This window comes from Lolium rigidum, chromosome 3, assembly GCF_022539505.1.
Source record: "Lolium rigidum isolate FL_2022 chromosome 3, APGP_CSIRO_Lrig_0.1, whole genome shotgun sequence".
Lineage (NCBI taxonomy): Eukaryota > Viridiplantae > Streptophyta > Magnoliopsida > Poales > Poaceae > Lolium > Lolium rigidum.
Genome location: NC_061510.1, coordinates 11,116,976 through 11,136,632, shown reverse-complemented (window position 1 = coordinate 11,136,632; position 19,657 = coordinate 11,116,976). Strand labels below are relative to the sequence as shown.

Below are 19,657 nucleotides of genomic sequence, written 5' to 3'. Positions count from 1 at the left end.
TCGCGTTTTAAGGGACGAAAAAATACGGGACCCGTTAGAAATGATCTAATTAATGAGACGCGTCATAGATGTCAGGTTGCGCGGAGGATTCTTAGATGGATCTGAACTGACAGAGTAATCAACCAGCCACAAATTACACTTGAATTTACACTCTTAATTAGAAACCAAAGGCGCAACAAAAATCGAATTAATTAAGGTACAAAATGCTAGAGCTCACACACCTGTTGACAATATAAGATCACTTTTATTATAATTATGAGGAAAATGTAAGCGGAACCTCTTGTTCAAGCAAATACTAGTAGCCGTAGCTAGCGGTACATGTTGCACGAGATCATATATGAGAACTCCATCCAGAAGCATAGTGTCTAACCTACCTGGACGATCCATAAGCATAGCATAACAACAGCTAAGGGAAGTGGCTACAACATATATCACCCCACAGACGAACATATAGAGCACGAAGTGGTAAATTAAGCAAGAAGATCATGCATGCATGCAAATGCAAGCAGATCATGTAGGCAGTATATATATTCCAACGAAGGATGGATGTCTAGGGGCACTGGAAGCCTCTAGGGACGCTCTTGCCGCAGTAGTTGACGAGGAGGCTGAGGTCGATGGGCACGTTGAGGTTGATGCCCAGGATGTTGGCCCTCAGTGCGGTGCACAGGCACACGGCGGCCTCCAGGTCGGCGAGGCCCTGGATCAGGGTGCAGCACGGCTTCTTCGGCGGCTTTCCGAGCTCCAGGTTGATGAGGCCGTTCAGCACGTTGGCGCACACGCCCAGCTTCAGCGCGTCGACCGGGCACCGCCCTCCACGTCCGCCGCCGCCGCCTCCTCCTCCCGATCCGCCGCCGCCGCTGCCGCCTCCTCCGCTGCTGCCACCACCCCCGCCTCCGCTACCACCGCTGCCACCACCTCCGCTACTCCCTCCTCCGCCGCTGCCCCCACTGCCTCCGCTCCCACCACCGCCGCCTGGTCCTCCACCACCGCCTCCCCCACCTCCACCGCCACCGCCGCCGCCTCCGCCCGGACTAGGGCAGGCTCCGCACTGGCAGCCACAGGCGTCGGAGAAGGTGAAGAAGAGCAGGTTCAGGGCCAGCAGCGTGGCGATCACCGCCACCTTCTTGGCCATGGCTGCCTCTCTAGCTACTGTGTGCAGTGTGCAGGGGTTCAGATCAGCTCACTGCTCTGCTTGTGTGTGGCACTGCAAGGGAGCTCGGGCTGGCATTTATAGCCCAAGAAGGAAGGGTAGGGTTTTGCTCCTTGCTTGGCTACTACATCGTGTACACAGGTATTTTACTACTAGTAGATCAGTGGATCGCTCATTCGCTCTCCATGTGAAGAGGTAGCTAGCTGGCGGCTACATGTGCAAGAGGACGATGCAAGCTTGTGAGCTGGCTTTGGGGAGGAGACGACGACAAGGGCGCTGTTTGAAGGGTTAGCCATTTCCGGGGCCATCACAGTGTAGTGCTGGGGGAGAAGATGAGGTACGGCTCTGTATCTCTAGCGTCCTATACCTGTGGGTCTGTAGCTCCAGCTTTACAGTACACCTGCTGCGGTGCTGCTTTGGTGCTTTGCCGATTATGATTTGTGAGTGAGTGCGTGTCATTCCGATCGGGCGCCTCGTCAAATCACGTCAGGTTCAGTCATTCCGCTAGCAGATGTACAGTGCGTCCCGTGATCGACCGATCCCCCGGCAGGGATGGTCTTGCACTACCGACGATCCGTCGCCGAGGTATGTACGTGTAGCGCAACTCGATCATGTGCAGCCGAGCAGCGGTTGGCCGGCCGGCATGGGCTCTCACTCGAAGAACGAGACAAGGAGAAAAGTCATGGAAACCCTACGCGGAGGCAATAATCAGGAATGCTTGCACACGTTCGTGTTCATGGGGAAAACGCGAGCCTCCATCGTCTTCATCGATCCGGCTGGCTGCCTCTACGACCGCCCCTGATTGACCGGCCAACACGGTCACATGGTTCAAGTCTTCAAGATAACATTTTGTTTTCTGATTGTAAGTTCACCATAATGTATGCAGTTCATGCATGCAAGTCGCCTCCTTCTCCAATTAATGCGAAGATTTCACAACCTGTTTGGGGTCTATGCCATATCCAACGGTCCTAGATGTTCCAAAATATGTTGTCTATTTTTCCTCCAGAGCCGTACTTTGTTATTTTTCTTTCAATAAATGATGCTTTATTACTCGAAAATTAGTATCGCAAAGATAAAGTTCACGGGCTTAAACCTGGTCTCTTAGTCTCTACATAGCTAGAATGCATACAGCTGAGCACGATTGTCCTTTGTACATCTTCCTCGCCTCCTTGTGTGTGCGTATGTGCACTTTGATGACATTCTTCAGATGTCGTATACTTTTCTACCCCTCTTTGTCTCACCCCATTGATCCTTCTTTTTTCCCCACATCAACCTCGGAGCAGCGCAATTCGTGAGTACAGTCGGAAAGCCAACTTAAGGCATACCACATCTTAGTGGCGCAAGTGTGGCATATCACCTCTACCCCATTGATCTTCATAACGTTTGTCCTGATCTGAGCAGGTTTGGATCTGATTCTATTTGCATAATGTATATCTTTTTGGATCCTGATCCAAGTTGCATAAAAACTTGCATGGTAATATAATATTTGTTTTACTAATTTCTTTCATGTATTTGGAAAAGCTATTCATGGAACATATTTCTCACAAACCCAAATAGTGGTGCCCTATAATTGACACATGGAGAAAAACATGTAGATATAAAATGAGAACAAAGGTACACATCCAATTAAATTAGGTCGATCTTAACTTCTATTTTGTGCTAGTTCTTACATGCAACTATATTGCAATCATCGTAATATGTTTGCTAGAATGGTGAATCAGTAGGTGCACTAGTAGAAAACCTCTCATCCATCTAAGCCTTTAGTACCGGTTCCCTTACGAACCGGTACTAAAGGGGGCATTAATACCGGTTCCTTGCGTGGGACATCAATACCGGTTCGTTATGGACCTTTAATACCGGTTCGTAACAGGAACCGGTATTAAAGGGTTTGGGCTCGATTTCCAGGCGGTGGTGGGGCCGGGGTTGCACCTTTAGTACCGGTTCGTGTAAGGAACCGGTACTAAAGGGTACGTGCCTATATGAGCGCGCGGCAGCGCCCAGCTCCTCGCATATCTCATTCTCACTTCTCCTCTCACATTTTCAAATATCCACCTCTCACACTCCAATAATCTTTATTTTTCTCCACCATTTTAACAATATTAACGGCATACATCTATCCAAGGGTTAGCAATATCATCCTTCCTTCCGGCGTTCCTAATTTAGCTCGGTTCTTTGGTAGTTTTAACTCGTACTATTTTTGTAGTGCAAGCAAGGTGTTCGATTAAATGCCTAAGTTAGTGATTTTATTTTTTATATGCAATTTGAGCTGAAATTATGGTATTTTTTGTAGGTTTTAATTAGTATCATCCCCGTCCTTACCGCTGTCGATCGCTGGCGTCGTCCCCTAGCCGGCACGGTACCACCTCGGTGAGCCCCTCTTCTTTTATAAAAAACAATTAGTTTTATGTGATGAACTTGAATATTAATTAAGTTGGTCACTCATATATCCATGATGTTGTGTACTTAATGATTTTTGATATATATAAAATGCGAGATGAGTCGACAATGGATGTACGGTGACCGGTGCCATCCCGAGTTCATTGCGGCATGCATTATTTTCTCAACGTGGCTGAGGCAAACAGGGCGGTCGAATGGTTTCATGTATTGTCCATGTAGTTCTGTAAGAATATGAAGAATTACTCTACCTCGAAGACCCTTCACGTCCACTGGCTGGAGAATGGTTTCATGCCCAGCTATAATTGTTGGACCTAGCACGGAGAAAGAGGGGTTATATTGGAAGACAACGAAGAAGAAGAGGATAGTGACAACTATCCCTTATTCACTCGAAGACGGTGGTAGTAGAATGGGGAAGACGAAGGCTGAAGAAGAGCTCATTTTTGATGAGCCGATTTTTGATGACCCGGATTACGATTTGGGTCGGGCCATTCTTGATGCGAAGATGAACTGCGGAAATGAAAAGGAGAGGTTGAAGTTGGAGAAAATGTTAGAGGATCACAACAAACTGTTGTACCCAAATTGCGAAAATGGTCGGAAAAAGCTGGGTACCACAGCTGGAATTGCTTTGCGATGGAAGGCGAGAGAATGGTACTTCGACAAGGGATTTGAAAAGTTGCTGAAAATAATAAAGAAGATGCTTCCGGGGAGAACGTGTTGCCCTCTAGCACGTACGAAGCAAAGAAGGTTGTCTGCCCTCTAGGATTAGAGGTGCGAGAAGATACATGCATGCATCAATGATCGCATCCTCTACCGCGGGAGTACGAGAATTTGAATGCATGCCCGGTATGTAGTGCATTGAGGTATAAGATCGGGCGAGATGACCCTGGCGATGTTGAGGGTGAGTCCACCCCCGGGAAGAGGGTTCCTGCGAAGGTGATGTGGTATGCTCCTATAATACCACGGTTGAAACGTTTGTTCCGGAACAAAGAGCATGCCAAGTTGTTGCGATGGCACAAAGAGGACCGTAAGAAAGATGTGATCTTTGAGACACCCGGCGACGGGTCGCGGTGGAGAAAAATCGACGAGAGAGTTCAAGTCATTTTCAGATGACGCAAGGAACTTAAGATTTGGTCTAAGTACGAGATGGCTTTAATCCTTTCGGGGAGCGAGCTCCGGTCATAGCACCTGGCCGGTGACTCTATGTATCTATAACCTTCCTCCTTGGTTGTGCATGAAGCGGAAGTTCATTATGATGCCGGTGCTCATCCGGGGCCCGAAGCAACCCGGCAACGACATTGATGTGTACCTGAGGCCATTGGTTGAAGAACTTTTAGAGTTGTGGCGTGACGAAGGTGTACCTGTGTGGGATGAGCACGAACAAAAGGAATTTAACCTACGAGCGTTGTTATTTGTAACCATCAATGATTGGCCTGCTCTTGGTAACATTTCAGGGCGGTCAAACAAGGGATACAATGCATGCACACTTTGTTTAGGTGAGGCTGATAGTAATTATTTGGGAAACAAGAATGTGTACACTGGGGCATCGTCGATTTCTTCCAAAACAACATCACGTAAGAAAGAGAGGAAAGCATTTCGGAGGTGAGGCGGATAACCGAACGAAGCCTACCCGCCCTAATGGGGAAGTTATATATGATATGGTCAAGGATTTAAAAGTGATCTTTGGAAAGGGTCCCGGCGGACAATCTGTTCCGCATGATGTTGACGGACACGTACCCATGTGGAAGAGAAGTCGATATTTTGGGAGCTACCCTACTGGAAATTCTTAGAGGTTCACTGCGCAATCGACGTGATGCACGTGACGAAAAATCTTTGCGTGAACCTGCTAAACTTCTTGGGCGTGTATGGGAAGACAAAAGATACACCGGATGCACGGCGGGGACCAGACAAAGTATCCACGAAGGAAACAACTTGAATCCGAGAGAAGTATCAAGGTCCTGCCCGACTATGCTCTTACCAAAGAGGAGAAGGAGATCTTTTTGAAGTCCTGAGTAGCATCAAGGTCCCGTCGGCTTCTCGTTGAATATAAAGGGAATAATAAACATGTCGGAGAAAAAGTTTCAAAACCTAAAGTCTCATGACTGCCACGTGATTATGACACAATTACGTCCGGTTGCATTGAGGGGGCTCTGCAGGAAAATGTTCGAGTACCCATTGTGAAGCTATGTGCGTTCCTCAATGCAATTTCTCGGAAGGTGATCAATCCACTTACTCTACAAAATTTACTGAAGGATGTGGTCCAATGTCTAGTCGAGCTTCGAGTTGGTGTTCCCACCATCCTTCTTCAATATTATGACACATCTCCTAGTTCACACAGTCGAAGAGATTGGCGTTCTCGGTCTGTATTTCTACACAACATGTTCCCCTTTGAGAGATTCATGGGAGTCTTAAAGAAGTATGTTCATAACCGTGCTAGGCCGAGAAGGAAGCATCTCCAAGGGCTATGGAACGAGAGGAGGTCATTGAGTTTTGTGTTGACTTTATTCCTGACCTTAAGCCGATCGGTGTTCCTGAATCGCGCTATGAGGGAAGGCTGCGTGGAAAATGCACGCTAGGAAAGAAATCAGCAACGTGTATGGACGGACATTCTTTCACTCAAGCACACTACACGGTTCTACTTAATTCCATCTTGGTGGCTCCGTACAAAGAGGAACACAAGGAGATCTTACGCTCTAAATACCCGGAGCAACGTGAAGATTGGATTGATGGAGAACACATGAAGACTTTCGGCGGTTGGTTGCAAACACGTCTCATGAATGTCACCGATGACGAGCGGCTGTACTTGTTGGCCAAGCAACCATCTTCTACTATATCGACTTTTCAAGGTGCAGAGATTAATGGGAACACATTTTACACTTTCGCCCAAGACAAAAAGAGCACCAACCAAAACGGTGGTGTCCGCTTTGATGCGAGAAGATGGCAATGGGAATAAGGTCACATATTATGGGTACATAGAGGAGATATGGGAACTTGACTATGGACCTAATTTCAAGGTCCCTTTGTTCCGGTGTAAATGGTTCAACCTGAAAGACGGGGTACAGGGTAGACCCGCGATGCGGAATGACTACGGTGGATTTCAAGAATCTTGGGTACGACACCGAACCATTTGTCCTAGCCGAGTGAAGTGGCTCGGGTTTTTTATGTGAAGGATATGTCTAGCAAACCGAAAAAAAGAAAAGAAAGGCAAGAGGACACATCATACGATGAGCCAAAGCGGCACATAGTTCTTTCGGGAAAAAGAAACATCGTGGGAGTAGAGGACAAGACAGACATGTCGGAAGATTATAATAAGTTTGACGATATTCCACCCTTCAAGGTAAAAATTGACCCAAGCATCATCTTAAACAATGAAGATTGTCCATGGTTGCGTCGCGATAAGAAGAAAGGAAACGAGGCGAAGAAAACTCGGAAGACTAGCTAGCTACATATAGGGATCATAACTTGTGTATCTCAATATGGAAATCACTTTTGTGTAATGATGTTACTTGTATGTAAGATATTAACAATGGAGATGGTTGGCTTGTTTTACTAGTTAAGTCACGGGCTTGCGGGGAAATTTTTCGAGGCGGAACTTCCGAATATGCCATATATAGGGCATGTGCACCAAGGGCATATTCGAGAAGTTCCGCCACGGAGACTTCCCAACCCTTTCCGCAACATTGTTAGAGGAGTTGGAGTCTTCCACGGGCTTGCGGGAAAAAAATTCCAGGCGGAACTTCCGAAGATGCCATAGGGCGTGTGCACCAAGGGCATCTTCGACAGGATCCCGCCACGGCATTCCCAACCCTTTCCCCAACATTGTTAGAGGAGATGGAGTCTTCCACGGGCTTGCGGGGAAATTTTTCGAGGCGGAACTTCCGAAGATGCCATAGGGCGTGTGCACCAAGGGCATCTTCGACAAGTTCCGCCACGGGAGATTTCCCAACCCTTTCCCCAACATTGTTAGAGGAGATGGAGTCTTCCACGGGCTTGCGGGGAAATTTTTCCGGCGGAACTTCAGAAGATGCCATAGGGCGTGTGCACCAAGGGCATCTTCGACAAGTTCCGCCACGGGAGATTTCCCAACCCTTTCCTCCATCCATGGTGATGAAACTCTCCATCCATGTTGGCTTGTTGAGCTGCTTCCCATGGTCTATCGATGCTCCTTTTATAGGCGGAGCGTCCTTATCCTGCCGAACGGCTTTAGTACCGGTTGCAGACACGAACCGGTACTAAAGGTTACCCACGCGTCCTTATCCTGCCGACAGCTTTAGTACCGGTTGCAGACACGAACCGGTACTAAAGGTTACCCACACGTCCTTATCCCACCGACAGGGCGTCGTGCGCTACATACTTTATCTCATCGAGCAGGGCGTCCTTATCCCACCGACAACTTTAGTACCGGTTGCATCCACCAACCGGTACTAAAGGTTACCCACGCGTCCTTATCCCACCGACAGGGCGTCGTGCGCTACATACTATATCTCATCGAGCAGGGCGTCCTTATCCTGCCGAGCGGCTTTAGTACCGGTTGCACCCACCAACCGGTACTAAAGGTTTGCCTCGATCTGTCTTCCCGCCTATTTTCTTCCCGCGCTTTCCACCGGTTCCCGCCTCTGTCTTCCCGCCATTTTTTCACTATATATATGTAGGCTTGGCCACCATTTACATATCACATCTAGACTCATATCCGCAAACCTCATCATTCTCTCCCATGGCTTCCATCGCATCTCTAACCCCCGGGAGGCGGAGGCGCTTTGCGCCTCGAACTATCCACGTCCGCCGGGCTACCACGTCCCGACCGGCTGGTTGCTAAGCGTCGGAGGCGTACCGGTCCCTCCGGTCCCTCTAGGTGTGGCGCGCGAGATGGCCATCACGAACCACTACTACTTCGAGCTCACGCCGGAGCAGCGGAGGAATCCCCGATGGCATCCCGACTACGGCCCGACTTGGGAAAGCTTCTTCATCAATCGGCGTGAGAGGGCGCTTGCCGAGCACGAGGAGGGCGGCCCGCCTCCTCCGAACTTCAACGAGGCCGGCCGTCGGGCGTGTGGTGGCGCGGCCGGACTCTCCGGGCGTCATGGCCTACCGTGGCCCCCGCTGCGCTACCCTCGGTCCCGGCCCACGCGTGCTCACCCGCCGACGTTCGAGTACCGCGACCCCGATGCCGGCGACGATGATGACGGCGACTACGAGCGACTACGGTGGCGACTACTACGGGGCTAGGCACGAGTATGGCTGAATGACTCCAACGGTAGAATTTGGCCATGTATCTTTAATTTTCGGTTAAGCTATGTACTTTTAATTCGAGTTCACTCGTAATAAATTTTATTCCCGCCCTTTCTTTCCCGCCTTTTTTCTCCCACGCGGCGTCGTGGCGGGAAAGTTTCCGCGCGACGTCGTACGTGGCGGGAAACTTTCCCGCGCGGACGGCGTCGTGGCGGGAGTAAAGAAAACAAATAGAAAAGAAATATAAAAGAAAAGGAAAGAAAATAAATAGAAAAGAAAAAGAAAAGCAATAGCAAATAATAAAAAGAAAAGAAATAGAAAATAAAAGAAAAAGAAACAGAAAAGTAAAAAAAGAAACAGAAAAGTAAAAAAGAAATAGAAAAGAAAAAAAGAAATAGAAAAGAAAAGGAAAGAAAAGAAATATAAAAGAAAAGGAAAGAAAAGAAATAGAAAATAAAAAGAAAAGAAATAGAAAATAATAAAAAGAAAAGAAATAGAAAATAAAAGAAAAAGAAACAAAAAAGTAAAAAAGAAACAGAAAAGTAAAAAAGAAACAGAAAAGAAAAAAAGAAATAAAAAAAAGGAAAGAAATGAAATGAAATAGAAAAGAAAAAGAAAAAGAAAAGCAATAGAAAACAATAAAAAGAAAAAATAGAAAATAAAAGAAAAAGAAACAGAAAAGTAAAAAGAAACAGAAAAGAAAAAAAATAGAAAAGAAAAGGAAAGAAAAGAAATAGAAAAGAAATAGAAAAGAAATAGAAAAGCAATAGAAAATAATAAAAAGAAAAGAAATAGAAAATAAAAGAAAAAGAAACAGAAAAGTAAAAAAGAAACAGAAAAGTAAAAAAGAAACAGAAAAGTAAAAAAGAAACAGAAAAGATAAAAAGAAAAAGAAAAACTAAAAAAAAGATTTGGTACCGGTTGGTGCCACCAACCGGTACCAAAGGCCCTCTCCCCTGTGTTATCACTTAGGCTCGTGGCAAAACTTCGCCAAATTCAACAGCTCCTCCGCGCGCAGACAGGCCCGAGCTCGCCATCGCCCGCGTCGTCGCCCGCAGCTACTGCCATAGCCGCCGCCGTCGCCATCGCCGAAGCTCCACGCGCCACCGCCGTCGTCGTTGCCCGCAGCGACGGAGCCACCGTCGCGCGCGGCAACGAGGCCGGGTCGCCGTCGTCGCCGCGTCGCCCGCCGCTCTCCACCTCTCCCCGCGCCGGCAACCGAGGTGAGCACCCCTCCTCTCCCTCCCTCGCCTCGCCTCCCTCGCGTCGCCTCCACGGCCGCCGCGCGCCTCGCCGGGAGGAGCCCGCGCGCGTCGGCCTGCCGCGCCGGCCGTCGCCGCCGGCCTTCCCTCACACACGCCCGCGGCGTGCTCGACGAAATGCCGCTCCGCCACGAACCCCGGCGGCTGCGACAGCACGTCGCCGACGCGCACGGTGACGAGGTCCCGGGGACGCGCGGTGGGTGGCCGGCACGCGCAGCCTGGACTCGGCGTCGGGGGCCGGGCCGCGGGCCACGCACATGGCGCGCCACGAGTGCGCGGTCACCGCGCAGTGAGGTGGACACGCCGGGGCGCAGGCTGGACTTGATGCCGGCGAGGAGCTTGGGCGGCACGGCGTAGACACGGGTGACGAAGGGACGGGGCATGCCATTGAGGTTGCTCGGTGAGTAGACCGGGTGCTCGAAGGTCACGTGCGGAGGGGAGCGGGCGCGCAGCACCGTGCGGTCGTGGGTGGGAGGCGACGGGCACACGGACTCGGTGTCCAGCCCACGCGCCAGGGATGTCCATGTCCGGATGAACATCCCTTACGAGTCGGTGCGGCCCGGCGCGGCGTTCGCCGTGGTCGACCTCGCCGCCTTCGCTCCGTGCGGGTCACCCGGGGACCACCCGCCACCGCGTGGGTGGACTCCGGCGCGACGCTCGGGGAGCTCTCTACCATGCCGCCGGGAGGGCCGGCGGCGCGTCTCGCGTTCCCGGCGGTAGGCGGTGATGATGGCGTCGCGGCGCGTGATGGCGTCGCGGTAGGCGGTGTTCTCGTTCTTAGTTTGCTACATTTTTAGCGAGGAATCGACATTATCTTAAGCCCCTTAATTGATTTCAAGTCATTGTTCAAGATTTCTATGGTTTCGGCACTCTATGTTGAAGATTTGCTACATTAATTAGGCGGTGTTCCGGCACTCTATGGTTTCGCTATTAATCGGTATACATAGAGAGAAGAGCGAGAGGAGGAGCGCCGAGTGTTAGGGTTAGGGTCCGTAGCGGTGCTGAGTCCGTGGCGGTGCCGCCGCGACATAGAGAGAAGAGCGAGAGGAGGAGCGCCGAGTGTTAGGGTTAGGGTGCGTCAGCGGTGCCGAGTCCGTGGCGGTGCCGCCGCGACATAGAGAGAAGAGCGAGAGGAGGAGGGGGAACACCGTGTCCGTGGCCGTGGCGGTCCGTTAGGGTTTTTTTGCTTTCTTCATTTCAATTGTTATCCATCTAGCAATCTGTTATATGATCATGACATGATGAATGAAATACAATTGCTTTCTTAATTTTGCAGTGACATTGAGGTATGGAGGACGGCACCTTCGTCCGAGATGAGGAGGGGAAGAAGCGGTGCAGCAATTGATCTATGAGAGTGCCCGTGGTCGGAACCCGACGATGGAGATGACAATGATTTCCAAGACTTTCTGAATGATTTCGGCGAGGACTTGAGTCCGAACAAATTAGAAGAGACAACGAAGTGTCCATCACAAACTCCGGCGAGGTGTATATCTATGTATCAATTAGTCTATATGTTCATCCCTAGATGCATTCATTTATTTGTATTGCACTTATTAACGAATATTTTTTTCTTTTAGCCTTCTGGATCATCGAGCAAGTCTCGTTAGATCAAAACGAGGCCCGACGCGGGTGCTAAAGGGCGAGGGCAGGTTAGCCCTCACGGCATTCAAGGATAATGGTGAACCGAGTGGAGCCCAAGGAGTTTTGCCGCAAATTTACAAGTCAATCCGGAGTTATTGTTAGGGACCATGTACCGATCAGCATTCAAGAGTGGCATACGCCGAAGAACCCGGAGAGTGGTGCTAGTTATGTCAACGACAAGTTGAAAAAATTTCTTTGGGACACGCTACTGACAAAGTTCAGCCTACCGGAAGACATGACGGAAGGCCAGAAGAATAAAGTCAAGGAATGGACATGGAAGAAGATGGCCATACAATTCCAGGACCTTCAAGAAAAATTTATGGGACAAATATAAGAATGAAGATCCGAGTATTCGATGATAATCTAGTGAAGATAAAATATCACTGGGCCGCATTTAAGGAGTATAAGCAATCGTCTACTTTTGTGTCCCGATCGAAGAAAAATACCGAAAATGCTGCAAAGAAGAAACTTCCGCATCATTTGGGGTCGAGTGGGTACAAGAGTGCCATTCCGAAGTGGACGGCGTTTGAGAATAAGCTGATTGATCATGGAATCACTCCACGGACATGGGACCGGCCCGAACGGTCCAAGTTATGGTTGTTCGCTCATGGGGCAGGGTTGGACCCAAAGACAGGGGCTGATCGTTGCGAAGGGAAAATGGAAGGAAAAAATTGAGGCAATTGTACCGAAGCTTGTAGATGCAATTGACAAGGTCGAAAGGGAGAGTACATTCCCGATCGAGAGAATGACGAGCCGACACTCGCTACGGGGAACCACCGAACATGTTGGATCGAGTACGAGCTCGCCCGAGTCTCACCATGAAGGAAGCGTGGCCGGACAGCGACGACACTTATAGAAGCCGTTCGCGAAAGAAGAAGAAGGACGCCGACATTGTAACTGGAGTTGTTAACTAGGGTGGAGGCTCTTGAGAGAAATCGAGGGCACCCGATCAGCCGCTGTTTCTACAGGATCCACAAGCCGATGCTTGCCCCATCTCAGCGAACAAGCAGTGTCGGTTCCTCGCATCTTGACGGATGTGGAGGAAGCTACCCGTGGATTATGTCACGGAGAAGACAAATTGCGAGCTACATATGTTAATCGGGACCGCGTACGGTTAAGGTGGCGGTCGGCTATGTGTACCCAAGTGAAGATGGAGCAATGCACCATCATATGCCCATTCCACCTGGTTGTGTTCGTGTCGGGGTGGATGAAGTTGTTTCGGGTTTTGAAAAAGTGGAGCTTGATATTCCTAGAGGTGAAGATGAGAGGACAGCTGGCCGATGTCAAGCACGGTTTCGCCCTATGGCCGAAGAAGTACGTCGTCCTTTTGCAAAGGCCACCGACTCCTACACATGAGCAGCAAATGCCATCGACTCCTCCTGGTGGCGGTCCTGGTGAGCAGCCAAGTCCACACCTACCGAGAGGGACCCCGGACGTGAGTCCACCATCTCGAGATCCTCGGTGTAAGACAGCGTCCGTTAAGCGGAACGGTACGCCGCCTAGGAAGAAAGCTAGAAAGGAGAAACAACCGCCGCCTACCGAGAAGTTACCTTGGGAAAAAACTCCGGAGGAAAACGCGGAGGCCGTTCGGGCCGAGGTGAAGAAATTTTTGCACCGAAAGTGCCAGGAGATACCTTTCGAGAAAACACTAGATCGGGAGAAAGTTGTGCGTACCGTTGACAATCTATATGACCCTGTACCATCGCCGCCATCCGACTATGTGCGTTCTATTGAAAGGTCGTATGACAAGATGATCGAGGCGACAAAACCCGTTCAATCGGGTATCGGGGAGATAAAAGGGATACACGGTGTCTACCAGCTCGGACAACAACCCGTTCAATCGGTCGCCCCTCTCAAGGTGTTTGACGGGAAGACCGTTCAAAGTTCTCGACAAGACGCAACTGATTACGCCTTAGGCTGAGCGAGCATATCGGTTTGTTGAAGGGAAAGATTTGGTCGAGAATCTCAGGAAGGTACCAACATGTATGCGTAACTTGCATTCGTGGTACCTTAAGGCCTCAAAGGAAGGGATCGAGACTATCATGGTGCGAGTTAGGGAAGAGCACTACTTCCAGAAGTACTGTGTGAACGTTGACTTCGCCGAACTCTTTCAGTTATACAATCTCCGGGCCCTCGACAAATCAATCATCGGTTGCTATTGTCACGTAAGTGATTTATTTATTTAATTTGAGAAGTCGTTCATTGTCCGCAGATTATAATCTTTTGTGCGCTATATTATGCAGATCGAAGATGCTCGAATGCAAAAGGGACGATATCACGGACATTGGGTTCATTGACCCGAACACAATGCATGTTAAAACCATAGAGAATCCCCTCTATAACAAGGATACACCGCAGACTTTGCTAAGGTTTTGAAGCGACAACGTGACAAAAAGCTAATACTTTGGCCTTACAACTTCGAGTGAGTCTTACTTGTCTTATAACACATTATATTTTGCTCACCGTATGTCAAAATTTTAACTAATGACTTATGTATATGACACTACATATTGAAACGTGCGTAGGTTTCACTTTATTCTTCTCGTCATCAATTTGGAAATTGGAGAAGTTGAAGTCTTGGACTCACTAAGCAAAAAAAATGATCTATACTTGTCTTGTTTTTTAATGCTCAGAAGGTAATTTTAATTCTTATCGGTTTGTTTCGTTAATTTCCTGCTTTGAACTAATTGATGACTCTTTTATGCATTTTCTTTTGTCGAGCAGCGTATGGCAAACTTTCATCAAGGAAGATACGTCCCGTGAATGGACACCGAAGCTGCGATGGCGTGCGAAAGTAAGTAGTACTACCTAGGTCCACACACCTTTTAATTATCATACTTGACTATTGTTTGATTGAATTATATTCTTGTAAAGAAATGCCCGCAACAACCTCACGGGAACCGATCTCTCGTGGATTCTTCGTTTGCGAGTACATCCAGCAGAATTATCAACGAGAGAACGAATAATGAAAGAAATAAAGAGGTACAAAAACAATCTTCACAAATTTGTTTTGTTATCATAAGTTGTGCTTGAGTTTCGGTAATAGTTGTTTCATGTATTCATTTGTATCTTATTCTTTTATAGTTGGCAAGAAAGCGGAACAAGCTCTCAATCGATGACCGCTTCATAGCAATAGGCGAGGAATTGGCGGGATTTTTCCTTCGGGACGTCATACCACCACTCGCAGAGTTCCACTATGAATGAAGATGTACATGTTACATATATAGTTGACTCGAAGAGTACCACTATGCTACATGTAATAGACATATATAGAGTACGCCTCGGAGAGTACCACTATGCATGAAGATCGATCTTCATGCATAGTGCTACTTAATTTGCGATCTTATGCAATAACATGTGTGTTATATTATATGCACCAACTTGCTATGCATCATCTTGATCTTCATGTACTACCTAAACCCAAACGCGTTTACGGTGCATCGACGCGATATGAAACAAACCGATATCCCTAAACCCCTCCAAAACCCTAAAAAACCAATTCTCTGCCGTGGCAGAGATTTGGGCAAATTCCCTGCCGCGGGGGGAACCTTTGGTACCGGTTCGTATTACCAACCGGTACCAAAGATCCTTAGCCCTGAGCTCTCCTGGTGGCCCACGTGGAGGCCCCTTTTATACCGGTTCGTAAGCAACCGGTACGAAAGGGTGGGGGGCTTTAGTGCCGGATAATTAATACCGGTTGCTCAACCGGTACTAAAGCCCCTTTGGAACCGGTACTGATGAGAGATTTTCTACTAGTGGTGTATAGAATGTGATAAAGTAGATACATGGGTTATACACTCATTACACACTTATAGTACACAAAATAGTAGGGTCTGAATAAATAGAAATAGCTGAAATTGAGGGTGCTATTTACAATACAGAAAATCGTCCCACAAATCTTAAACAAGGATTCGACGGTCCAGATAAGGCAGAAACATCAAACAGGGCTTGGATTTGTTTTCTCGCTCCCTCACGCATATGTGCATGCATGGGCATGGTCTGCCCATGGTTTGGTTACTAGCTTAGCTTAGCTGTGCATTTTTGTCGACATATGTGTGGGTGCACGTTCATCTAGGTTATCCCCTCACCGTATCATCAGTTCTGTCTGGCTGGCACACGCATGCAACAATATGTACGTGTTGCGTCGTCGGGTTTCTCGACCAATCGGTTTTGTCGAACTTGACTACTGTGTGGTAACGTGCCTTATCCTTTGGACCGCATAAATTTAAGGCATCTTACCTACATTCATTTTGTATTGTTTTCATCCACAAACTAGTAGTATCAAAGCTTAAGAATGTCGATCGTCATCACATTGTCTTGTTTTTTCCCCTTCAAATAAAGTACTTCCTTCGTCCCATGAAATTTATCTAAGATTTGTTAAAATTTAGATGCATCTAGATATTATTAGGTATCTAATACATCCGAATCTAGATAAATTTTGAACAACTTACATGGGACAGAGGGAGTAGTAGCATTCTACTACATAATTTTATCAATTTCTATTTTTGTTACAGATGTTCACAAGAGTTGTAGAAAAAAATAACAAAGGTAAATCCAAAAAGGTATGACCTCTATCCATAATCCATAATGAAATGAAATTTTCTCTTATAATTAGGAACATGGCTAGTATAGATCTTTGAGGGAAAACTGCATATGACTTTCTAGGCTAGTCTAACTCCGAGGTCACGCGCAAAATTATAAAGTTCATGCATGCATGTTCAATTGATGTTCTTCCTATATATTATCATCGTTTCGATGAATAAGACTTGCGCATATTCGAAGATGAATTTTGATCGAAAATTTGAGTAACAAAATTTTGATTATATTGTGCATAGTTATTATCGTTGGATTCGTATGTGAATTTTTGATGTCTCGACTAGTTCTTAACATTATATTGATGCAAAAGCTGGTGTAATTGGTATGTTTTTTTAATTACAATATCATGTTTGTAAAAAAATTAGAAAATAATATGAGAGTTCATAATAGCATGTTTCTTGATCAACCTTTTTTTTTCAGGCTATGTTTCTTGAGAGAAAAGAAGAGCTGAAGAACTGTACGCTAGTCAACTTGGCCCATATATGTACTTGATTCTCGAGGCTTATATGTATTCGTACAGGTGAGCTCCATTTATGGGCCGACCTCAGTCCGTTTCAGCACTGGATAAAATAACTTAGGTCCAAAGACCTTCATGGGCCACGACCTGTTTCGCACGATCAGACAACCTAGTTTTTATTTTCCTCAAAAAAAAAGACCTAGTTTTTATAGCAGCGTTACCGCTGGTTCTAATGGGCAACCTGACCAGGAGACACTAAAAGAACTGGCATGCCGGGAGGCGATCACCCTCGCAAGTGACATCAATGCCAGGCGTATTCAGACTGTCGGACAGTGGTTCAGAAAATCGAGGAAGGAACCATGGGTGTGTATGCACATGTTGTCCGAGACATCGAAGTTTCTAAGAGTGAGTTTGATCATGTGTTGTTCTGCCATGAACGAAGGCTCCATTAAAGAAGCTCATATACTCTAGCTATTAGTGCAGTGGTAGATGATCCTGGTCCCGAATTGTGGCTAGCAGAACCGCTAGATGGCTTAATTTATTTTTCTGTCGAAGTCCAATAAAAAAAGGTTTCTAATCTAAAAAAAAAGCTCCACCCCACCTCCTTCGCTTGTCACTCTGATGATTTGATCCTGAGTTCGGCACCGGAGATAATGAAGCAAACTGCATTTTTTTTTGTTCCCGGCCATCTGAAAACGACCCGAGGTACCAGATTTTAAAATACCTTTTATGTGCCTGATGTCTCCAAAATGACCTATTATCCAATGAATAAGGTTTATATTATCTATTTTTTTTAGATATAGGCTTATATTATCTATCTATTATATGTTAAAAGCAAAATACAGATGTTTTAAATAGAGACACCACGTTAATCCACATCATCATAATTATTTTTGATAGTTAGATCTAAAATTGATGACTATGATTTCTAATGAGAACCGCAATATCTACGTAACAAATATGCTAGATGTGTTTCATTAATTAGTACACACATCGGATCTAACATATGTAACATATGGTGGCATGCATACCTTTATATACATTGCCTGAATTATTTTAGTAGTTATAAGACTACCGTTTGGTGCTATCGACCGGACACAGGATGTGGTCTCCCGTAATTAACCAGATGGACCGTCAAAATAATAGTTGTGATGTACTATGGAATAAAAACAACTTTTGTTGGTCATTTGTTTCCATAAGATACAAGATGCAGCCCTCATCCATTCAGCATATAAGAAAAAAAACAAGAATTAGGTGATTTGTTTCCTTATAACATGTCCCGTTCAACACAAGGGGAATCAGATAGGATACTCCAACGTAGATGTAGGAGCGTCCGTTCAGCAAAAAGAAAACTAAGCATTGTAGCTAGCTTAGCTAGACCATGGTTACATGACAGATGTGATAATATACGCCGATACGGCACCCATCCGCATAGTATATACGTACTCTATGTAAGTTTATACTTGCCTGCTAAATATAATTTCCTCAAATATAAATACTTTTGTAAAATTTTGAAAAAATGAATTCATTTTGAATATCTGAGGCGGAATACCAGCCAATCTTTCAGATATTTCGAAGAACAAAAATAACAGTGAGTAGAGATATTTTTACCCAACCGAGAAAAGAAAACATTGATTGTCCACAGAACGGCGACTAGCGATATTTTTACCTACCCAACCGAGAAAAAAACATTGATTGTCCATAGAACTAATTCCGCTGGAGAAAAGCTAGCACGAATTTAAAATATATTATTTAGAAGATAGGGTATGATCCATGAAGATCTACGTGTACATCTACCTGATTGGATCTCACATCAAATTTTTTGCAGCAAACAAAATTTACCTATATAAATATGATTTGCTCAAATATAAATAAGTTTACTAAATTTTTAAATTTTTTATGAATTATTTTTAAATATCTCGGGAAAAATACCAGCCGGTATTCCGGTGCCTAGAGGTAATTTTACCCAACCGAAGAAAAAAACCCTTGACTACATGTAGAATTGTTTTCCGAAAAGCTACTGCGAATTCCAAATATATTATTCAATAGATAGGGTATGATGAATGCCAACCTACACCTATATCTACCAGATTTTATCTCACTTCAAATGGATGGAAATTAGGCAAAATAAACACTACTACCGTTTCTCTCTACAAAAAGATACACTCATGTCGGTGCATCAACAAAAAAGTACACATAGTCAGCTAGATCGTGGTGGAAATGCAAATATGTGCTACGATATAAATTATAAAGTGTGTAATAGGCATATCATAGGTTGAGTATATTGATCCGTAAATATGCATGTTTGAGCAAACTGGTCAAAACATGTGCGTTCTAATTTCATTTATAACATATATAGAGAGATAAAAAAATGTTTATTAAACATTAATTCTGATCTAGAATGCAAACCTTACTCGGGGGATAGGGAAACTCTCATAGATTCAGATTGAAATGAGAATAAACAATTCCAATCTATTAGAGAAAATATCAATAGATTACAATACAAACTATAATCCTGAAGTTCTAACAACTATCTATCCATTTTCGTGAACTATGAAACTATGTTATTCCCTTCATTAGAAATTGTCACATTCGGCAAACTAAAGATGATGCCCTCGCATTTGTGAAGTTTAATTTGGGACGGTTCTAAAGGAAAAAAATTCATGTGGTAATTGCAGTAAAAGTATAAAAGTTAGGTCAGTTCTAAAGAAACATCACATAGCTGACGAAGACCAGTGTCTATATGGCTGTGGTGACAATGAGCTTGCATGTATAGTGTGTGTCTGATTCTCTCTCTTTTCCTTTGTATCCCCCTTGTATCTCTCTGATGAGACTCCGTAAAAATCCTCTGATTTCTGCCGGAGGCACATTTTTCTAATGAAAAACAAAAGTAGGGGCCTCCCCTCCCGAATTTTCTAAAGAAAAGGT

The 19,657-nt window shown here is 45.9% G+C and overlaps 1 protein-coding gene across 2 annotated transcripts; it reads right to left on the bottom strand.

Moving 5' to 3' along the window:
* Positions 1 to 550: 550 nt before the first annotated feature.
* LOC124694497 (putative lipid-binding protein AIR1) lies at positions 551 to 1,132 on the bottom strand. Of its 2 annotated transcripts, XM_047227485.1 has the most exons (2): positions 1,054 to 1,132; positions 551 to 810 (listed from the first exon to the last, which is right to left on the bottom strand). In XM_047227485.1, the coding sequence occupies exons 1-2, from the start codon at positions 1,130 to 1,132 to the stop codon at positions 551 to 553; spliced, it is 339 nt and encodes a 112-aa protein (XP_047083441.1). The 2 variants fall into 2 exon arrangements, with proteins under 2 accessions (XP_047083441.1, XP_047083439.1); XM_047227483.1 differs by having other exon boundaries at positions 551 to 1,132.
* Between the last annotated feature and the right edge of the window lie 18,525 nt (positions 1,133 to 19,657).

Excerpts from the sequence above, each read along its gene's own strand:
- LOC124694497 (XM_047227483.1), bottom strand. The coding sequence starts at position 1,132 with ATGGCCAAGAAGGTGGCGGTGATCGCCACGCTGCTGGCCCTGAACCTG.